The sequence below is a fragment of the Sorex araneus genome, chromosome 5, assembly GCF_027595985.1.
Source record: "Sorex araneus isolate mSorAra2 chromosome 5, mSorAra2.pri, whole genome shotgun sequence".
Taxonomy (NCBI): Eukaryota; Metazoa; Chordata; class Mammalia; order Eulipotyphla; family Soricidae; genus Sorex; species Sorex araneus.
In genome coordinates this window covers 111,689,589-111,709,596 of record NC_073306.1, presented here as the reverse complement: position 1 = coordinate 111,709,596, position 20,008 = coordinate 111,689,589, and the positions used below count along the sequence as shown (strand labels likewise).

The following is a 20,008-nucleotide window of genomic DNA, read 5'->3' as shown; positions in this document are numbered from 1 at the left end:
ACCATTAGTAACCCCTGAGAATTGCAGACATGGCCCCAGATAAAAAATAAATAAATTCCTTAAAGCTAGAGGAGCCTTAGTTTGTTCCTGATTTTAAAGGGAAAACTTCCAAACTTTCTCAGTTAAGAATGATGTTTGTTTCTATTTTGCTGCCTGAAAGAATATTGAAGTCAAATCTAGTACTTTCAAATTTCTGCCATGTACTCAGCTTCCGATTGTCTCTGTAAGAACACCTGGAGACTTGTAATGAGTGGGTCTTGCCATCAAAAAAGCAAAGCATGACCAGGAATGTGGCTCAAGAGTTGTGACTCTGAGGGCTGAAGAGATAGTATAGAGGGTATGGTCTCTCGAGCACTACCAAGAGTGTTCCCTGAGTGCAAAGCCAGGAGTAATCCCAGAGCATCCAGGATGTGGCTCCCTCCCAAAAATCAAACAAAAAGAGTGGTGACTTGTGAAGAGAAGCAGATACTCTGGTTAGGGTGTGGTATTAGATTGCTGTATGCTTGGAGCCCTATCATTAACAGTATTGTAAATCACTGTGCCTCAGATTTACACAAGAAAATAGTGGGGGTTGGGGGACCAGAGCAAATATTACAGCAGGTAGGGTGCTTGACTCATACATGCCAGACCTTGGTTCTATTTCTGGCACCACATTTGGTTCCCTGAATACCAATAGGAGTGACCCTTGAGTACAGCTGACTGCACTCTGTACACAACCCCCCACCCAAAAAAAATTAGGAATACATACTGTGCATTACAAGGCCCTAAGTTAAATCCCAAATCTCATTGCTTTTGGCCTCCTCACCACCCCAGCATTGCTAGGTGTGGCTCCCGACAAGAGACACAAAAAAATCCAACCCCCGTTGGGATTCTTGTGTCCCTCACACATGAATCTACTCGGATTGCACATAACTTTCTATAGAGGGAAGGATGCAGGATTGAGGAGGGCAGGATGGAGGGCTGTGTACCCACAGACTTTCTGGCAAAGCAGGGCACACCCCCTGCTTTTATGGGGATGAAACATGTTCTCAGAGAAGGGAAGACATGAACCTAGTTCCAGAACTAGAGACAGGGCTTGTGGCAAAGAACTTCGGCCGTCTTGCACAATAGGACCCTCCTTCTTCCCTAGACACCTGCGCTGCACACGGAACTACATCCACCTGAACCTGTTCGCATCCTTCATCCTCCGCGCACTGTCGGTCTTCATTAAGGATGCGGCCCTCAAGTGGATGTACAGCACCGCCCCCCAGAAGCACCAGTGGGACGGGCTCCTCAACTACCAGGTGTGTATGGGGGGCAGGGGCGGTGCTGAAGGGCGTGGGGGACCAGGGACGGGCCAAGGCTGGCCTCCCTGCCCCATATGACACAGACCAGCACGATGACCACACCCAGCCCTTGGGAACTCCCCACTCTGATGGAAGAGACTCCCCCAGGGAGTCTGAGGAGACAGGCACTGCCCCTGAGAAGCCCAGTCTGATGAAAGAAGGAGTCCACCCTGGACTTCCCAATCTGATAGGAGAGGCAGGCAATTCTAGGGATGCCTGTCTAATGGAAGAGGCCCCGATCTAGGGAGAGAGAAACACTGCCCCATCTCCTTCAGGAGTTCCCAGTCTGGTGCAGGAATTGTACCTGCCGGGTGATTTTGGGGGCAGTTGGTCTGAATCCCAGCATGGCCACCACTAGCTGTAAGGTCCATGTAGGTCACTTCGCCTTGCCAAACCTTGACTCTGCTTTCTGTGGGCACCCTGTTGGCTTCTTCCTTCAGGGCCAAGGACAGTCCAGGGAGCAGGTCACTTTCTTAGCATTAGCCCAGGCCCAGTTCCCTCCGTGCTCTGGTCTTCCCTGTGCAGGAAAGTAATGGGGTGTCGGCTGGGGAGGGGGCTCGGAGAGTCAAGGGACCTCCCCGTGCCCGCAGGAGTCTCTCGGCTGCCGCCTGGTGTTCCTGCTCATGCAGTACTGCGTGGCGGCCAATTACTACTGGCTCCTAGTGGAGGGCGTGTACCTGTACACCCTGCTGGCCTTCTCCGTCTTCTCTGAGCATCGCGTCTTCAAGCTCTACCTGGGCATAGGCTGGGGTAAGGCTCCCCCAGCTCTCCCCGCTCCCATCCCTTCATCCCCTTCCTGTGTCCAGACCTAATTTAAACTTCCATACCCAGAGGCCAACTCGGTGCTCAGAACCCACTGCTGACACTCTGGGTGGGCCACCCCATTGTGGCCACAGGGCTCACGACAGATGGGGGTTATGGTTCCCCCACTCCCTGGCAGAGTCCTCCTCCCCTCATACGTTGAATAAGGGGCCTCTGCCTTTGCTGGTGAAATGCGCCTCCACCCCTGACACCCTTGCCATCGTGGTCTCCGCCAATTTCCCTGCTCCTGAGTAAGGCTCAGTGCTACTCAGTCCCACCCAGCCCTAAAGGAAGAGGGGGCATCCTGGCCTTATGGTGGGAGCTGGGGCAGTTAGGGTGGGTGGGCGGCCAGGTGAGGAAAAGGTGGACTCAGACATGCCTGGGGTCCAGCCAGAAATGCTCTCACCAAAAAAGTTTGCTAAGAACCATTTTGTCTTTTTTTTTTTTCTGGAACATTTCTGATTGTGCTTATAGCCTCTCACCACGTAGAATTTGGATCAGAACAAGAGCAGATGGCATGGAGCAAGGCAGGGAACCCCACCCCCAACCCACAGAGGCCTGAGGCCCTCCCTAGTCGGGCTTGAGGGGATCCCCGTGCACTCCACAGAGCTGCTCCCGTCCTTCCCTCCTTCACTGCCCCCTGCCTTTGGGGGTTTCCCCTCCTCCCAGGCTGGCTCCAAGGCCCCCCGCCCAGACCCCACTTTGAAAGGCACTTTTGAACTCAGCCTGTGGCCTCAGGATGCTGCCGGGACTGCCGGACTGCACACTCCCTGGGCCCCTGTTCGCAGACTCCCGGGTGCCGGCACCCATTCCACTGTCGGTCCTTGGTGCCTTTGCCCGGCACAGCCCCTCCGGGGAAGGGCAGCTCTGAGGGCTCTTGTGGGTCCTAGGAGGGACTTTCTTGCCTTACAGGTAGAGCCAGCTTTAAGCCCCCCCCCCCCGCACCCCGCTCTGTCATGCCAGCTTTTCTGCCTGAGCTACTGTATCTTCCGTCTACAGGAGCTGAACAGATTCCAGCCTCTGCCTGGGGTGGGGGGAAATGGGAGGCCAGGGCTGGCCTCTGCACACAGCTCCCTGTTCCTTCCTTCCCTTCCTCCCTCCTCCCCATCCTGCTCAGCCTCTTCACCAGCTCTCCAGGCAGTGGGTGCTGCAGCTGAGCAGGGCTAGGAAGGGAGCTGAGCCCTCGAGAGCCGGGGATGGCAGTGCTCAGGGCTGAGAGAAAGCCTGTCCATTCTGGGAAATGGCTTCAGCACATCAGCACCGTTAGCAGCCGTCACCATGGAGACCTGGGAGCGGGGACACTCACAGGGATGCAGTGTGGGCTGAGGCGCTGGACTGTTGGGGTGGGGGGCTCTGGGGGGTCTCTGCATGGGAAATGGAGGAGGGAGCAACAGTCTTTTCCCACCCCCTCACCCCCCCAGCTGGGGTTTGAGGAGGCACAGGGGCAAGACCTGGGGCCTCTCTTTTCAGTCAGAATCCCTTTCTTTGAGGAATTGGATGAGGGGAGACAGAAAGAGAGGGACAAAGGCCAGAGCAAGCTGCGAGCAGGGAAGAGGGCTGGGAAGCAACTTTCAGCTTCTTGTGTAAACAAAAGACTTTAAAAGGGCCAGGGAGATGGCTTAGAGGTTAGGGCGCATTCCAGCCGAGATCCAGTCCTGATGCTACATGGTTCCCAGAACTGCTGGTGTGGCTCTGGGGGCTCCCCTGAGCTACTGGGTTAGGCCTGGTGGCCCCCCAGCCCGTACCACAGGGCTGTAGCACTTAGTGTTCCCCTGAGCATCTTTAATGAAAATTAAGTCTCTAGGGCCCAGAGAGAAGGTACAGAAGTCACAGCACACGCCTGTGGCCACCCCCGTTCAACCCCGCTGTCTACAGAGCATCCGCAGGCCCGGCGCTGGCAAGCTTACCTGGGAAATCTCTAGCACCGCCGCATCCTCCATCCCTTGCATTGAGCCTCTGGCCGGGCTGGCCGAGAGTCACTGAGCCCCACTGGGGAGGCCCCCAAATAATGAATAAGATGAAAACTCTCACAGTTTTGGGGGACTCCTAAGAAAGCATGTTTGCTTCTGCAGCCATCCAGAGTAGCAGGTGTCCCCAGAACCCACCCCAAGGGGGCCGCAGAGGCGGGAGGCAAGTGAGGGAAGAGGCATGGCTGCCCCAGCTCACTCTGCAGGTTCCATTCAAGCTTCTCTCCAGCCAGTCTCGGGGGATTGCAGAAGGGGAGGGAGGAAAATGACGCCTCACGGGACCGGGGCTCGTCCGTGTACAGCAGAGCTGCGCCTGCTAATTCCAAGGGGAAGACATTGCTGGTGAATGAAGTCTGGCTGATGGCAGGAGTGAATCCCCAGTCCTGGGAACAGACTGGGCACCCGGAAGATCAGGAAGGAGGGCTCGGGGAGGAGGGGGCGAGGTGGGGAATTGGTCAAGCCAGGCAAAGGTCTTGCCCCGAAAATACCTCTTCTTTCACTGATCACTCATTATTCATTCATGTGCCTCCCAGCTTTTCCATGCGACAGGCTTCATTCACTCTGTGTGGGAGCTGAGGCCTCAGGAGGGCCTCCCCCTCTCGTCCAGTCTCCTGGTTATTACTAAACCCTCGTGGATGCCGGGAGGGCTGGTGTGTGGAAATCAGCAGCTGAGAGGAAGCTTGTTGATGCAGAATGCTGGTCAACTGTGAGCGTCTCTGCTTCAGCCTCCCTGGCCTGGACCAGCAGCCCCACAGTCGCAGGCCCACACATGGCTCGGAGCTGTGTGGGGTGGACAGCCGGGCTTGAGGATGCTGATTGGAAAGGCTAAGAAGGAGTTTGGTCCTACCGAGAAACATGTCATTGCACCCCTTCCAAACCACATCTGCACACATGTGCCCCCCTCCTCATCGCCACCACTACACACCCCTTCCTATGCCCCTTTCTATGACAGTCACCCAGTACAGCGGGGGATAGGAAATCAGGGGCAGGGAGCTCATCAGGTGATGGGAGAGGGTCCCACCACCTCTGTCTCCTGCCAGTTCCAGCACTGCTACAGAGAGTGGTCTGGGGCCAGGCCGCGGGGGGCGGGGGGGTGTCGCGCTGCAGGTAGAGGCCTCTGGGTGTGCCCTGTGGCTCGGGCCTGCCAGCCCCTCTCCCCTCTCTCCTCCTCTCCTCCTAGGTGCTCCTCTGCTGTTTGTTATCCCTTGGGGCATCGTCAAATACCTCTATGAGGACGAGGGGTGAGTGTCCTTTTTCCTGGGTCCCCCTCTGCCAGTGCCGTGGGGTCCCTTGGCCCCTGGAGCCTCCCAGTCCTGCTGATTTGCAGATACACGAGAGACCAGGAACTAAGCAGGTTCATTTTGGCCTCAAGGCTTCTTCAGTGTTTCTTACTCAGGATCCCTCTCATCCTAGAAAGTCTTGCACACCTTGGGGAATCTAAATTAGAATACATATCAAATATTTTCTGGTAACAAATCATTAATTTCTCTTTTTTTTTTTTTTTTGCTTTTTGGGTCACACCTGGCTATGCACAGGATTACTCCTGTCTCTGCACTCAGGAATTAATCCTAGTGGTGCTCAGGAGACCATATGGGATGCTGGGAATCGAACCCAGGTTGTCCGCGTGCAAGGCAAATGCCCGCTCTTCTATTGCTCTAGCCCCATGAATGAATTTCTTAAAAAATAACCCCCCCCCCACATTCAGATGCTGGCGGTTTAAGAAGTTAGGCCCTCCCCTCCAGTCCCCTCCCAGGGTTGTACAAGTGACAGATGGTGCTGAGCCCGAGGGGTACAAAGTGGCCCCCTCAGGTCTTGTGTGATAACTGAGTTCACCTGGTTCTGTGCCCTGGTGGGTGCTGCTGGGCACACACATGACAGTGTTTGCATGTCTGTGGGGCCAAGAAGGGGGCACATGTGTGCATGTGTGTTTGAGAAGATCCGTCGGAGCCTCTGGAAATGGCTGCTGGGGGCTGTGCATGTGTGGCTGTCACTGTGCATTCCCGAGGGTATTTGTGCGCTGCCCCCCATGCCCACAGTGTGACGTGGGGGGTGGGGGAGCTCTGAGTTCCACTGGGTGTCTCCTGTGCCTCTCCTCTCCCCAGCTGCTGGACCAGAAACTCAAACATGAACTACTGGCTCATTATGCGGTTACCCATTCTCTTTGCCATTGGGGTAAGTGACCGTGGCAAGTGGGGATTCTGAGAGGGCCTGAGGGGGTGCTGGGGGAAGGGCTGGGAGGAAAGTGGGTGTCCACAGGGCTCCCCTCATCTTTTTCACAGGTAAACTTCCTCATCTTTGTGCGGGTCATCTGCATCGTGGTGTCCAAGCTGAAAGCCAACCTCATGTGCAAGACAGACATCAAGTGCAGGTGATGTCCCCGAGCCCTGTCTGACCGTCCCTTCCACCAAGCCCGGCCGGGGACTCCAGGCCTTGCCCTCACTCCTGTAGCTGAGGAGTCCCATGTTTCTCGGGGGTCTGGACTGCTGCTTCCTGCCTCCCAAGCTGCCTGGCCCAGGGTGGGGGAGGGAATGTTTGTGAGCTGGATGCAAGGCCTGGGTCAGGGGCACAGGAAGGGGAGCAGCGCCCAATGGCCAGGCCCGCAGTGACAGCTCCACTTCCCGGCCCAGACTTGCCAAGTCCACGCTGACACTCATCCCCCTGCTGGGGACCCACGAGGTCATCTTCGCTTTCGTGATGGACGAGCACGCCCGGGGGATGCTGCGCTTCATCAAGCTTTTCACAGAGCTGTCCTTCACCTCCTTCCAGGTGACCTGTGGCGAGGGGCGTGAGTGGGGCTGGGACAGAGACCTGGCTCAGGTCAGGCACCTGGAGTGGACCCAGAGGCCAGGGCCCAGTCACGGGGAGCACCCTGTCATGTGCTGTCCTCGGGGCCAGTTACTCCTCATGGAGGAACCCAGAATCAGCACCATGTACCAGGGAGGACACTGAGGTTGCGTGTGTTAAAACAAGACTGCCGGGCTGTGTCACTTCTAAGGGCAGGAAGAGTTTGTCTCCACTAGTTTTAGATAATGCTGAGGACCTGGGGGTCCACAAGGGTGTAGACTTATAAGAGACTGGTCCTGATCTGTTTGGCCAGACCTCTTTTCTGTGTGTGTGTCTCTCTCTCTTTCTCTCTCTCTCCCCTGAGTAACTGGGTGGAGACAGTGATCAAAGAACTTCAGAGTATGAGCAAGGAGCCTTCTTGTGCTTCTAGAGGGAGACAAAGAACCCATGCCCCCTTCCCTCAGGTCGCATGGTTGCCCAATGAGGAGGGACTGGGACTGGGGCCCGAGGGGCTTCCGGGCTGCCTGCAGGGCTCCTCCTTCCCGCTTCCTCCCTGCTGACTAACTCTTGTTTCCAGGGGCTGATGGTGGCCATCTTGTACTGCTTTGTCAACAATGAGGTAAGACTAAGATGGGACAGTAGGGCAGGGGGCCTGGTGGGCCACCATTGACTGCTCTGAATGTGGGCGATGGGGACTCCATCCACCTTTTCAACTGCTATCCCCTCCCAGATATATTCTTGTATTCAGTTTCCTATCTGTCTCTCTGCCTGCCTGTCTCTCTCTCTTTGCCTCTCTGTCTCTGTCTCTCTGTGTCTCATGCTCTCTCTCTCTCTCTCTCTCTCTCTCTCTCTCTCTCTCTCTCTCTTTCACACACACACACACACACACACACACATACATACATTTACACGCAGACACACCTTACAATACTGTGAGCTTGGGGAAGACCTAGCCTTATGTGAAGGGGGTACTGAATGTACACATCTTGGTGGAGACTTTAGCCAGGTGACTCACACCCAAATACCCCAGTGACATACCTGGAACTTTTATTATCACTCTCATTTAATTGTCACCAGCCTCTCCCCAATAATCCCTGTTCACTGTTCCCACACGTGAGATCCCTAAAGGTCAGAGTAGGAAACGCTCCCGGGTGTGGCCTGGAAATAGTGGCAAAGCCAGGGGCAGAGTAGATTCTGTGGGAAAGAAGAGCACCTGTCTTTCTGTGTGTGTGGACAGGAGCCCCCAGGAGGGGCAGGCGGGTCCTCCACAGGCTCGCTGGTCACTGGGGTAGGAGGAAAGAAGGGGCTCCCGATGCCCCTGCCCACCCTTCTCTGAGGGTCTGGCTCCTGGGAGGAGGGGCCTGGGCAAGGCTCTGTGCTGGAGGGAGCAGGGGCAGCCCCACGTCACCAGCTGCCGTTGCAGATGTCACCACCCTCTTTCCCGCCCCTGTTCCTACAGTTGGGGAAACACGCAGTCTAAGACTCAGCGTGAGAGCTGCGCAGGGGGCGCCCAAACACGAGCCCCCAACAGGAAAGAGAGTGAGGGCACTCCACCCCCAGTAGCCGGAAATAAGGATCTTGTGGCCTCACCCATACATCAGGGTGGCTGCCAGTGGGTGAGGTCCAGGTGACCCAGGGATACTGCTCCCCAAGGACCAGAGGTCTGTGTATGGCTCTAGTCAGAGTCAGGACCTCAGGGACCTTAGATCGCGTGCTCACACCATGTGGCCTTTCTGTGAGTGTGGGAGCAGTGGGTGGGATGCGGGTATTTCAGGAATCGTCCAGTGGCCCAGAGCAGGAAAGCCCCAAAGCCATGGGCTTTGCCCCAGATCCCTGCCTGATTTCAGTGGCCCTGTGGTTCAGTGTGTGTCCCGTGGCATGTGACCTTCAGTGTCCTCATCCAGAAAATGGAGGTGGTGGTGCTCAGGCCTGTGGAGATCAGGCCTCTGGAGGTTTCCTGAGCACACCCTGTGTGCAGGAAGCTGCAGCGCTTACCTATCAAATCCATTCTGCACGGCAGGTTGTATCCCCACATACAGATGAGCAAATGAAGGCTCAGCAGAGTGGGATGGATGACCTGGTTCAACATCTAAAAAGTGGCAGGGGCTGGAGTGATAGCATAGCGGGTAGGGCGTTTGCCTTGCACGTGGCCGACCCGGGTTTGATTCCCAGTATCCCATATGGTCCCCTGAGCACGGCCAGGGGTAATTCCTGAGTACAGAGCCAGGAGTGACCCCTGAGCATCGCTGGGTGTGACCCAAAAAGCAAAAAAATAAAAATATAAAAAATAAAAAGTGGCAGAGGGACCGGAGTGATAGCACAGCTGGTAGGGCATTTGCCTTGCATGCAGCTGACCTGAGTTCGATCCCTGGCATCCGATATGGTCCCCCCAGCACTGCCAGGAGTAATTCCTGAGTGCATGAGCCAGGAGTAACCCCTGTGCATCGCCAGGTCTGACCCAAAAAGAAAAAAAAAAGTGGCAGAGCCAGAGGTTAGGGGAGGTATCCGTGCTAATGTCTTGAGGCCCGTGGGCCTGGGGGTGGGGGCAGCGCCAGGCTGGGATGGCCATAGGTGGGCTTTGGTTGTTCTCAGTCTCTGAGATTAGGGGTGGGGTCTTGAGGACTCACAGAGGGTCCTAAAGACCCTCGATTCACAGAAGCAGTGAGACAGTCCACCCTGCCACCCTGACCTCCGACACCAAGTTCATGAGAACTCCCCCACAAACTGAAAAGCATAGTAGAAGGAGGGCCCCTAAGTGCCACCGGCTCATTCTCCTCAGAAACTGTTCTCAGCCAGAGGAAGGATGCAGCTTTAGCCCCAGGAGCCAGGCTAGACCGTTAGGGGTCCTGAGGAGAGAAGGGGGCTCCCTTCTGCACTTTCTCTCAGGACCCTGCCCCCTGCTTCTCCCTTCTCTTTCCCCAAAGCCTGGCTGGCAGTGCACATTTGCCACACCCCCCAGTTGCAGCCACAGTCTCTGTGCCTGTGTGGGTCTGTATGTCACTGAGTGTGTGTGTCTGTGTTAGTGTGGCTATGTTTCTCTGTGTTTGTGTGTGTATCTGCATGTGTATGTGTGTCTCTTTTCGTGTCTGGTGTCTCTCTGTGTGTCTCTATGCATGTGTATGTGTCTCTATGTGCCTGAGTGTGTGTGTGTGTCTGTGTCTGTGTGTGCATCTCCCCCGTCACTTCTGCAGTGTCTCCCCTGGCCCTGCCCAGGCCCGGTCCTGATTCCACTCCTTAAAGCCCATCACCTCTCCTGTCTGTTTCCCCAAGGTTGGCCCAGCTGGGTTGGGGGTGGGGACTCGCACCGCTGCTCTGATCTGAAAAGCAGCTTGATCCTGGGTCACCCAATTCCCTGCTGGCTTCCGCAGGCTGCTAGGGTCCCTGCCCGGGGCCCGGAGCATCTGACTGTTCAAGGGCTGCCCAGGGACTCTGGTACCTGATTCTCTGAGCATAGACAGATACTTCCCCATCCGAGAACCACCAGACACGTGTGAACAGCCATTGTTTCTGGGTTACCCAGGGACTGTGGGGACCTGTGTCCCCGAAAGACAGGTGACAGGGCCATGGGTGCAGAGGGACAAACCAGGATCGTGCAGGGAAGGGAAGGTCCAGGCATGCTCAGGGCCTGGGTGCTGGTCCAGTTCTGCCACCACTGCAGTAACTTGGTTTCTGTCCCCAAGTGTAAACTGAGAGGCATCTTCATCAGTTGTCCCAGCCCAAAACCAGACCCTGGCAGGCAACTTCCCGTGGGCATGTGTGTGTATGGGAGGGAGAGGGGGAAGAAGTGGGTAGCAGCAACACTGTGGCTGTGTGGCTGCGTGTGTTCTGTCTGGGGCACGGGACACCTTCTCTGCTCTTCCACTGGAACCTGCAGTCACAGGGGAGAGCTGCTTACCGAGAACTCCCTAGTCACATGCTCATTGCTTGGCTCATTTTATTGACATTTTTTGTCTTTTTTAAAATAAGCACCTATAAGTGACATTTGGCCAACACAAGGCCACTCATGCCAGTGCTTCAAGGGGGACCGTGAGATGCCAAGGGTCAAACTCAGGGCCTCATGCATGTCAACATACATGCTCGACATATGCTTTACCACGTGAGCTGCTTCCCAGTCTGTTTGACTTTTTCAAAAATCTCAGGGGTGGCCCAGGTTTCCCCGATACCACAGGGCCTCAGCTGGCCAAATCATCAGTCGGGGCTCCACTGTGTGTGTGTGTGTGTGTGTGTGTGTGTGTGTGTGTGTGAGAGAGAGAGAGAGAGAGAGAGAGAGAGAGAGAGAGAAAGAGAGAGAGAGAGAGAGAGAGAGAGAGACGCAGGGATATCATTCAAGAAGCAGAACACACAACTTGCATATGTCCTACCTGGCCTCTGGCCTCAGCACCCCAAGGTCCAAGAAGCAACTGAACCATCCAACCTGGTTGGCAGAGAAATGCTGAGAGTGCTTGTCTCTTGGGATTCCCTGAGCACCACTTGGGAACCACCAGAAAATAACAGATAAAGTCTGGGGCTGAGCACATACCATGCCTGGGTAAGCCCCGGGTTCCATCCCCAGCTCCATGGGGCCCAATATCACTGGTGTTGCCCTATAAATAATAAGGGAGGAGGGGGAAATTAGGAAGATCCGTGGAGCAGAGGCAGTGCTGGGGACAAGGGTCCCGGTTCCTAGTTGACTGGGCCAAGACTAGGACTGGAGAGACAGTACACTTGCCTTGCGTGGGACTCTCCCTGGGCCCATCCCTGGAACCATATACAGTCCCCTGAGCACCCCCAGGGGTGATCCCCAACCACGGTTGAGTCACATTCACAGGTTTTTGTTGGCACCAACTAAACCAGCTCTGAGGAAAGGGAGGCATTCCGTGAGCTCCCCTCAGTGAGGGGTTGACGCCTGTGAGGACACAGCAGAGGGCCAAAGTGATGCTGAGGGAGACAGGGCAGGAGGGAACAGGACAGTGCTTGGGGGCTCTGGTTCCATCCAGTTTCCCTCTGGGATCCCTGAGACCTTCAGGGTCTGAGCAGACTTCTGTGGATGCTTGTCTGTCTGTCTGTCTGCCTGCCTCCCTGCTTTCCTTAGTCACAAACTGCCAGACAGATCAGCCCTCCTCCCTGACCCTGGATCTGTTGGCAGAGCATTTCCCTGTTTCAGCTGCCAGCCAGTGGGATGGCCCTGGGGGGCTCTGCTCAGTGCCAGTTTCACCCCGGCCCACACGTCCCACCCTGGACTCTGGGCTGTGGCCCTGGGATCTGGAGCCAGCCTGGCAGGCTCTGGGCATCTCAGCTGCACACGCTGCAAAGTTCTTTTAAGAAATGGCATGTGCCCTGCTGGGCTTCAGGACATGGATGACGTCCCTGCAGAAGGGCTGTCTGACCTGGAACCTCGGCAGTGAGCCACGGCCTACCATGCTGGCGGTTGGCCTTCTCAGAAAAGCCAGCCTGAGAGAACGCCTCCGGGCCCAGCACTCCAGTGTGGAGCAGCCAGGAGGGCCAGGGCAGCACAGCCGAGCTATGGAAAGCCGATATATGGGCATGACAAACACCTCTCACAGAAAGGCACCCTCAGCCTGAAAGCCCTGTGCCAGTGGACAGAGCCAGAACCTGGAGCTGGGGAGAGCTGCTTACCGAGGGAAGCGTCATATAAGGTTGTATGAACCACTGTCGCTGCTGGGGTGGGCTAATTAATTAATTAACCAATTAACTGGCAAAGCCTCCTTTGCCCCACCCCCACCACCACCATCTGGAGGGTGGGAAGCAGCCCCTGGATTTTGAGAGACACTGTCCCTCTTCTTTGGGGCCAGGTGCAGGGGGAAAGCGCATCCTGAAACCTCACAAGGCGCCTCCGTCCTCTGCAGGGTTGGTCGTGCTTTGCCTCACTGGGACCTCCAGCCTTGGCCATTGTGAGATGACTTCTGTATTTAAGAGCAGCGATTTACAAAGTTGATAGATGAGTCTTAGGCATATAATGTTCCAACACCAATCCCACCCCCAGTGTCAGCTTCCCTCCACCAGTGTTCCCATATTACCTCCTGCCTCCTGTCTGCCACCTGACAGGCACATTTCAAAGTTCTGTGATAGTGGTTTGGAGCTCATGGTTTCAAGTGTTGTGGAGTTTGTGCTGTTGCTCCATAGCTATACTACTCTCGTCCCCAGTATAAACGAGGTCCCAGCCATTTCCCCATTACTTCCCTTTCTCGTCATCTTCCTTCCCCCTCAGTTTCTTTCCTTCTCTCTTCTCTCCTCCTATACTCTGGGATGGAGGGTGATCTAGGCAGCCCTCCTTTATTACATTTCTTTGTTCACCTATTCCATATACCACAGATCAGTGAGATGGTTTTTTTCAGATGGGAGAGCTGTGCCCGCCCCAGCAGTGACAGTGGTTCATAGAACTCACCTGGGCTAATTCCAGGATGGGGTCCCTTCCCATCCAACCCCAGACCGAGAGCGGGAGAGCGGGGTGGGGAGCCTCCTTTGCCCCACCCCCACCTCCACCATCTAGGGGGGTGGGAAGCAGCCCTGGACTTTGAGAGGCACTGTCCTTCTTCTTTGTGGCCAGGTGCAGGGGGAAAGCGTGTCCTGAAATCTCATTCTCTGCCTCCCCTGCTGCGGCTCTCGGCCTCCCTCTCTTGCTCTCTAGCTCCGTGATGGATTGTAAAAGGTACTTTGAGCTGAGTCACAGAGTTTCGAGATGGAAGAGACCAATTAACTCATCAAGCCCAGCTCTCTCCGGAGGAGACAACAAGTAAACAGCTCATCATGGGGATATTCATTTAGATATTCATTTAGGCGCCCGAAGGCCTTAACTCGGGGGCTTTTAATATCTTAACTCCCTGCAGCTGATTTTTCTCCTTCCAGCCTAATGGGGGGTGCTGGGGCGAGGGGGAGGAAGGGGCAGCCAGTTTGCCTGATGGCTCGTTTCTCCTCCTGTGTCCCCCGCCCGCGAAGGTCCAGATGGAGTTTCGGAAGAGCTGGGGGCGCTGGCGGCTGGAGCACCTGCACGTGCAGCGGGAGAGCAGCATGAAGCCTCTCAAGTGCCCCAGCAGTAGCGTGTACGCGGCCACCTGCCAGGCCTCCTGTGGCTGATGCCGCCCGGCAGCCCTTCCCGGGGGAGACAGGGGAGAGACACACGAGTAGCCCCACCGTCCCTTCTCCAAACCATCAGACCGGCAAATAGCCCTGTCTCCTGGGACCCAGGGACACATTTCCTGCACGGAGAAGCAGCCTGCTAATTCGATCACCATGGCTGGAGGAGAGGAAGAACAGCAGTGTCTGCAATCAGGAGGATTTCTTCCCATCAAGCCACCAGCCCCTGGAGTCCCCCAGACTGAGTGGCCCATCAGTCCAAGCTCAAAGCCAAGGTCAACGGCCTATTAGAGGGTGGAGGGGGTTGCAGGAGGCAGGACTCTCCTATCTCCTCAGCCCAGGGCACTGCTGGGCTGAGTTCAAGCCACTCTGCATTGGCTGCATGTGAGGTCGCCACCCCATCTGTCTCCTCTTTAAGGAACCATTCCTGTGTCTGGCTCGCTTGTTTCCTCATCTTAGCCCCACTTTTTGCCACCTGGTTTCTCCTTGGAGACTTGGTCTGGGCCTCAGCAGTGGTTCTAGAATGAGCAACAAGAAGGAAGGCACCAGAAGGGTTGCGTGGTGCATGCACCCTCTCCCTGGTATTCAGGTTCTTGGGGCTTGCTCCTTTGGTGCCTGGGAAATGAGAGGAGGCTTGCTCCCAAGGTGCCAGCCCTGGGTCAGGCCCTTACTACTGTTCTGTAGAAGCTCAAAAATCATCAATTTAGGGCTGGAGCAATAACACAGAGGGTAGGGTGCTTATCTTGCATGTAGCCAACCCAGGTTTGATTCCTGGCATCCCACATGGTCCACCAAGCCAGCCAGGAGTGACCTAAATGCAGAGCCAGGAGTAAGCCCTGAGCCCTGCTGGATATGCCCCAAAACCAACAACAACAAAAAGAATTAGTAACCTTAGGAACATTCAAGCCAGCATGTGGGTTACCTGCCGTTGTGGGGGACCCAGAGGGCAAAGAGACTTCCTCCCCTCTCTCTCCCCAGGGTGGTCAGTGTGGTGTGGGAGCACGAGCACACCCTCTAGCTTTCGGGGATGTGACCCAGGAGAGACTCTTCCCAGGAAATTACCTACCAGTCTCCACTGTCATCATGGAGACCCACTTCCCCCACCCCACCGCCTGCCTCTTTGAAATGTTGCTCTCCAGAAGCTTGGCTATGCTTTATTCGTTTTTGTCTATTATTGTAAATAGTCTTTGTGTAAACATTCAGTTCTGATCTCCCCCTCCACCACCCCACCATGAAAATAAGAATTCAATCATTGTGGTCACTGTGATGTTGTTGGGAGAGTCGTTGATTGGACTCAGCCACACTTTGAGCTCATTGATTTCTGCCCTTCCTCTGGATCCAACCCATAATGCGGGGTGACTGAGGGGTGAGGTGGGGCAGATCCCTCAGTCCTACCCAGGCAGGAAAGAGCAGACACAGGGCAGTGCTGCAGAGATGAGGCAGAAGGAACAGCTGTGTCCAGGGGCTGGTGAGCGTGTGGATGCAAAGGACGTTTCCCGAGAAGGACAGAACTCCTGGGCATTGAGGCCCCTGGCAGGGCAGCGGAGAGTGGCCCAGTGAATTCCTTTATGAAAGTTGGTCTCTCCCTTCTCTTCCCCTGTAAGAACCCACACACACTCTCCCGTGCCCCTCAGAGAGACATGTGGTGTGCAGGGGAAATAATAATAGAGCATAAAACGCACCAAGCAGAAAATGCCTTCTGTTTCAGCTTCAGTGAAGTGTTATGTTAATGTTAATAGGGAAATGGAACCTCGGGCTAGAGGAAAGAATGTGATGTCTCCTTGGTGGGAAAGGCTCGGTAGCAAAACAGAAGATGGGGGGATCCCTACTAGGAAAAAGGGAAACTCCCCTGAAGGCATTGTTCACTGACTCTCTCTGGAGTGGGGAGGTGGGAAGGGGTATAATGCAGGGGTGCAGTTCTGATGCCGGTCAGTGTTCTGGTTTGGGATAAACTGGGAGCTCTCAAGAATCATTAATCTCACACACAGCAACAAAGACAGATGCATAGAATCTGTAAGAAAGAAATGGTTGTGGGGCTGGAGCAATAGCATAGTGGGTAGGGCATTTGCCTTGCACGTGGCCAACCCGGGTTCGAATCCCAGCATCCCATATGGTCCCCTGAGCACCGCCAGGAGTAATTCCTGAGTGCAAAGCCAGGAGTGACCCTGTGCATCGCCGGGTGTGACCCCCCCAAAAAAAAGAAAGAAAGAAATGGTTGTGAGGAGGAGTTGAGGGAAGAAAGTGTTTAAAGTTGGATACATGAGAAAGTTCAAATAATTCAGTTTAGTTTAAACTATGAATAGTTGGGATGATTTTTTTCCCAACTAGTACTGGTGATTCTTGATTTTAGAAGGCTTCACTCACACACACACACACACACACACACACACACACACACACACACATGCGCGCGCACGTGCGGGTGTGTCTTTTTAAAGCCTGTTAACACATAGGAACATTTTCCTTCTCGGAGACATACCAGATACTGAACTGAAGCAATATTTCTTTACTCTAAGATCCACACTATTAATATTCATTTGAATGACAGTATATGCCTTCCCAGCTATTCCCAAACTCTCTCGAGCTAAGTATAGCTCTCAGGTCTGGGAATGCAATGTGCCCTGAGATTCCACTGGCTGTTTACACACGCTCGGTGCCGCCAGTCTGGCTCTTGGCTGGAACTCCGTCTCTTCGGCCTGGAGCCCTGGCTGACCAGCAGGGTGCAGGTGCCTGCGTGAGCAGCCGCCTCGGAGTCAGGAGAGCAGGCTGGCTTCAGCACTCTGGCCAGCTCCCACAAACTTGATCTGGGCTTAAAACGCTGTCCTTTTCAGTCCATGGGGCAAGTCAATCAACTGGGACAAACCCTTTTTTTTGCATAGTAAACAGCTGCCTTTTCTCTTTAGGATGATGTGAACTTTGTCGTGGGCATTTCAATGGTCTCCGTGAGGGTTGAGCTAAAAGGGGGGTCCTCAGAGACTAGGGGTCTGCTGCGCAGGTCTAGACTCAGTTCCCCCTCCCAGCCCAGAGAGGCCTCTGGGAAGGACCAGGGAAAACACTGGCCATTCCAGACTCTGCAAGAAAAGATCAGTGGGCAGCGGTATCTAGGGTTTTTGTTGTTGTTGTTGTTGTTATTACTGCTTAAGGAAATGCAGCAGCTAAAGTAAACACTTGGGTGGTGATGGTGCCAGCTCCTCGGTGCTTGGTACTGCTGGGAGGAGGGCCTGGGCTGCTTCTCGTCCTCATTCACCCCTACCTCCCCTGTCTTTCATCAATAAGGTGCCTCTGAGTTTAGGGATGCATATAAACTGTGGGGGACTCATTTTGGAGAGCCAAACTCTGAATGGGTTGGCCTCATGTTTTCTAAATGCATCTGCACTGGTTAAAGAAGTGGTCCCCCTCGCCACACAGAAGAACCAGAAGAGAGAGTGCATGACCAGTGCTCAAACTGAAAATAAAGAGTAGACTGGTGGGTGTTATGGGGGGTCAGAGCCACCTAGCAGAGGACACTGGGCACAGTCAGTTCACATTCAGGCCCAAGGAAACTCAGACTCCTTCTCTGTGTGGGTTGTTTCAGGAGCTCACTGGTGTGGTCCATTTCCTCCCATCTCCTCTGGGAGAAGAAAGAAGGAAAGGGAAGGAAGAGGGAAGGGAGAGCAGGAAGGAGGGAGCTAGGAAGAGAGAGAAGGGGAGAGAATTACAGAACGTCCTGTGCATATCAACATAAAGTTAGGAGTTAATGAGCTCAGCACCTGCACAGCCTCTGAAGGTTGGGGACTGCACGCCCAGGGCAAGGAGGGCGCTGGAGTGAGTGCAGATGCTTCCTCTCCATGCACAGACAGGCTCCCATTATTGCTAATGCCCGCAACGTGCTCCAGGATGGCGAAATAGAGTCAAATATAGTCCCGAGGTTTGTTTTCCCTCCACTGAATTGATTCCAATCTACACTGCTGACCCTGCTTCTGCCTCCCAGGAGGCAAACTCCAGATACACCCTCAAAGCCTGGTTTTCTCTGCTAAGACAGCTCTGCGGATGACATGCAAAATAGTCAACAGAAACCAGGGTCATAACAGCTCAAACTTTGTTTTCCTTTTCTTGGATATAGTGAATTTTCTTAAGAAAATGGTCCAATGGCAGCAACTTCTGCAGACTCCACTACCCCCATCCACTACCCCCGCCCAGTGTTACCTACTGGCTCCCACCAGCTCTCCCACTCCACAGAGGGCCTTGCCAGAAAGCAGCATTAAATAACTTTAAACAGTTAATGTCAAAGTGCATCCCCAGCATCTGTGATTACTCCTGCTCTGCTGATGGGTACAGATTGGCAGGGAGCACAGCGGCTTTCCAGTTTGTTCTATGGCATCTCTTCTGTATTCGAATCTAGAAGAGGGGAGAGTTTTCTCACCTGTTCCATGGAGATTGTCACCAGATATTTTCAGGGTCTCACCCAACCGTGGTGTATTCACCTCCCAGATGCATCCAGCCTACCACCATGTCACCCCTATACTCTCCCCAGTCCCCATGAGCCTTGCCCTAGTGAGTTTCTCTTCCTGTTGCCATTCTCTCAGCTGTGACCAAGTTAAGGATGCAGCTGAGAGCACAATGCTGCCAGGTGAAAAGGATGCACTGTGTTTCACAGCCTGGTGCAGTGAGGAGTAGGGGAGCTGGCAACTTGCACCCAACTTACACTGGGGTTTTGTACACTTTCCAAATGGGCCCTATCCAAGAATCAGTAATTCATCAACCTGGACAATCTAGCGTGACTAGCACAAGAGGAAAAGCAATTCAGGAGAAGTAAAACATTCAAAAATCAGGGCATTTATAAGTGCTAAGAAGAACAGAGTGTGGGATATGTTACAAGTTAGGTTCTTTGCTTCTTTGCAGGAAGGAGCAAGGTTTGCCCAAGAAAGGCAGATCTGCACCTTGCTAAATGGGTCACACTCTAGTTCTGGACCTGTACTTCTTCTAGCCTTCTCCCAATTAAAATAGGCATGGCATACTCAAAGAAAATAAACCTCAAATCCCACTGGGCTAGAAAGGGATTCAACCCTGATCCTTAAATATAGCCATAGGGGGCAGAGAACTAGTACAGGGGATAACTTGCATGCAATTGAACTTCACTCAATTACTGGCACCACGTGGCCACCCAGACTCTGCCACAGTTACCTCAAGCACAGAACTCCCATAGTCCTGGAGTCCCACTGGGTGGGACACAAAATGACAGAAAGGAAGGAAGGAAGGAAGGAAGGAAGGAAGGAAGGAAGGAAGGAAGGAAGGAAGGAAGGAAGGAAGGAAGGAAGGAAGGAAGGAAGGAAGGAAGGAAGGAAGGAAGGAAGGAAGGAAGGAAGGAAGATAGGTGAGCCAAGTTCTCTGGAGGGGCAAAGCTGAGTTTTCATTTTCAGTACTCTTGGGGGCTGTATGCATTTCATGAATGTTTAAACAGGCAATTTTCATGCTATTTCTTATTGTATAAATTCCTGTAAAACAGGACCTGCATCTATAAGTAGGAAATGTGTATGGTGTATAATTCCTTGTACAGATGTGAATGGATTCAGGCTTTTTCCTAATTTGCCTTGTAAATCAAATAAAAGCCTGTCATTACTGTGTCTCTCTTGGTCTTCCTTTGGGAAAAGAGGTTTTCTGCAATGTCAACCTAGGTGACTCATGGTGCAGTAGGAAAATACAAAAGATGCTGTTTCCAGCCCAAGTTAAAAGGAAAAAAAAACCTTGCTCATTACTCATATCATGATTTTTTTCTCTTCAAAGCATTTACCAAGTACTAATTTACCATCACAGCCTTTGTACAGGGACTGCAATGTCATTTAATTAGAGAAGTTGGGTGGTCGAGTGGTTTAAACAATGCTGATGGCCAAATGGATGTGTATTCTAATTCCACTCATCTATTTGATCTCCCCTTCTAAATAAACTCAGTCCATTAAATTCATTTTTTTAGAAAATGCCATAAAAGCATAAGCCTTGTTTGCGCAGCAGCCACAGAATTTGAATGTAACTGCAGTTCAAAGATTCCTCTTCAGAAAAATGAACTTTTCTCCAATTAAA

General features: G+C 53.7%; 1 protein-coding gene across 1 annotated transcript in view; it reads left to right on the top strand.

Annotated features, from left to right (window-relative positions):
• The window catches only part of GLP1R (glucagon like peptide 1 receptor), a 43,012-nt gene extending 23,458 nt beyond the window's left edge, over positions 1-19,554 (top strand). Inside the window, exons 6-13 of the mRNA XM_055139740.1 lie at positions 1,130-1,283; positions 1,916-2,075; positions 5,274-5,334; positions 6,196-6,265; positions 6,373-6,461; positions 6,721-6,859; positions 7,455-7,496; positions 13,814-19,554. Of these exons, the coding sequence (XP_054995715.1) occupies positions 1,130-1,283; positions 1,916-2,075; positions 5,274-5,334; positions 6,196-6,265; positions 6,373-6,461; positions 6,721-6,859; positions 7,455-7,496; positions 13,814-13,951 (853 nt within the window). The 3' untranslated portion in view covers positions 13,952-19,554. The remainder of the gene's footprint in view (positions 1-1,129; positions 1,284-1,915; positions 2,076-5,273; positions 5,335-6,195; positions 6,266-6,372; positions 6,462-6,720; positions 6,860-7,454; positions 7,497-13,813) is intronic.
• Positions 19,555-20,008: the final 454 nt, after the last annotated feature.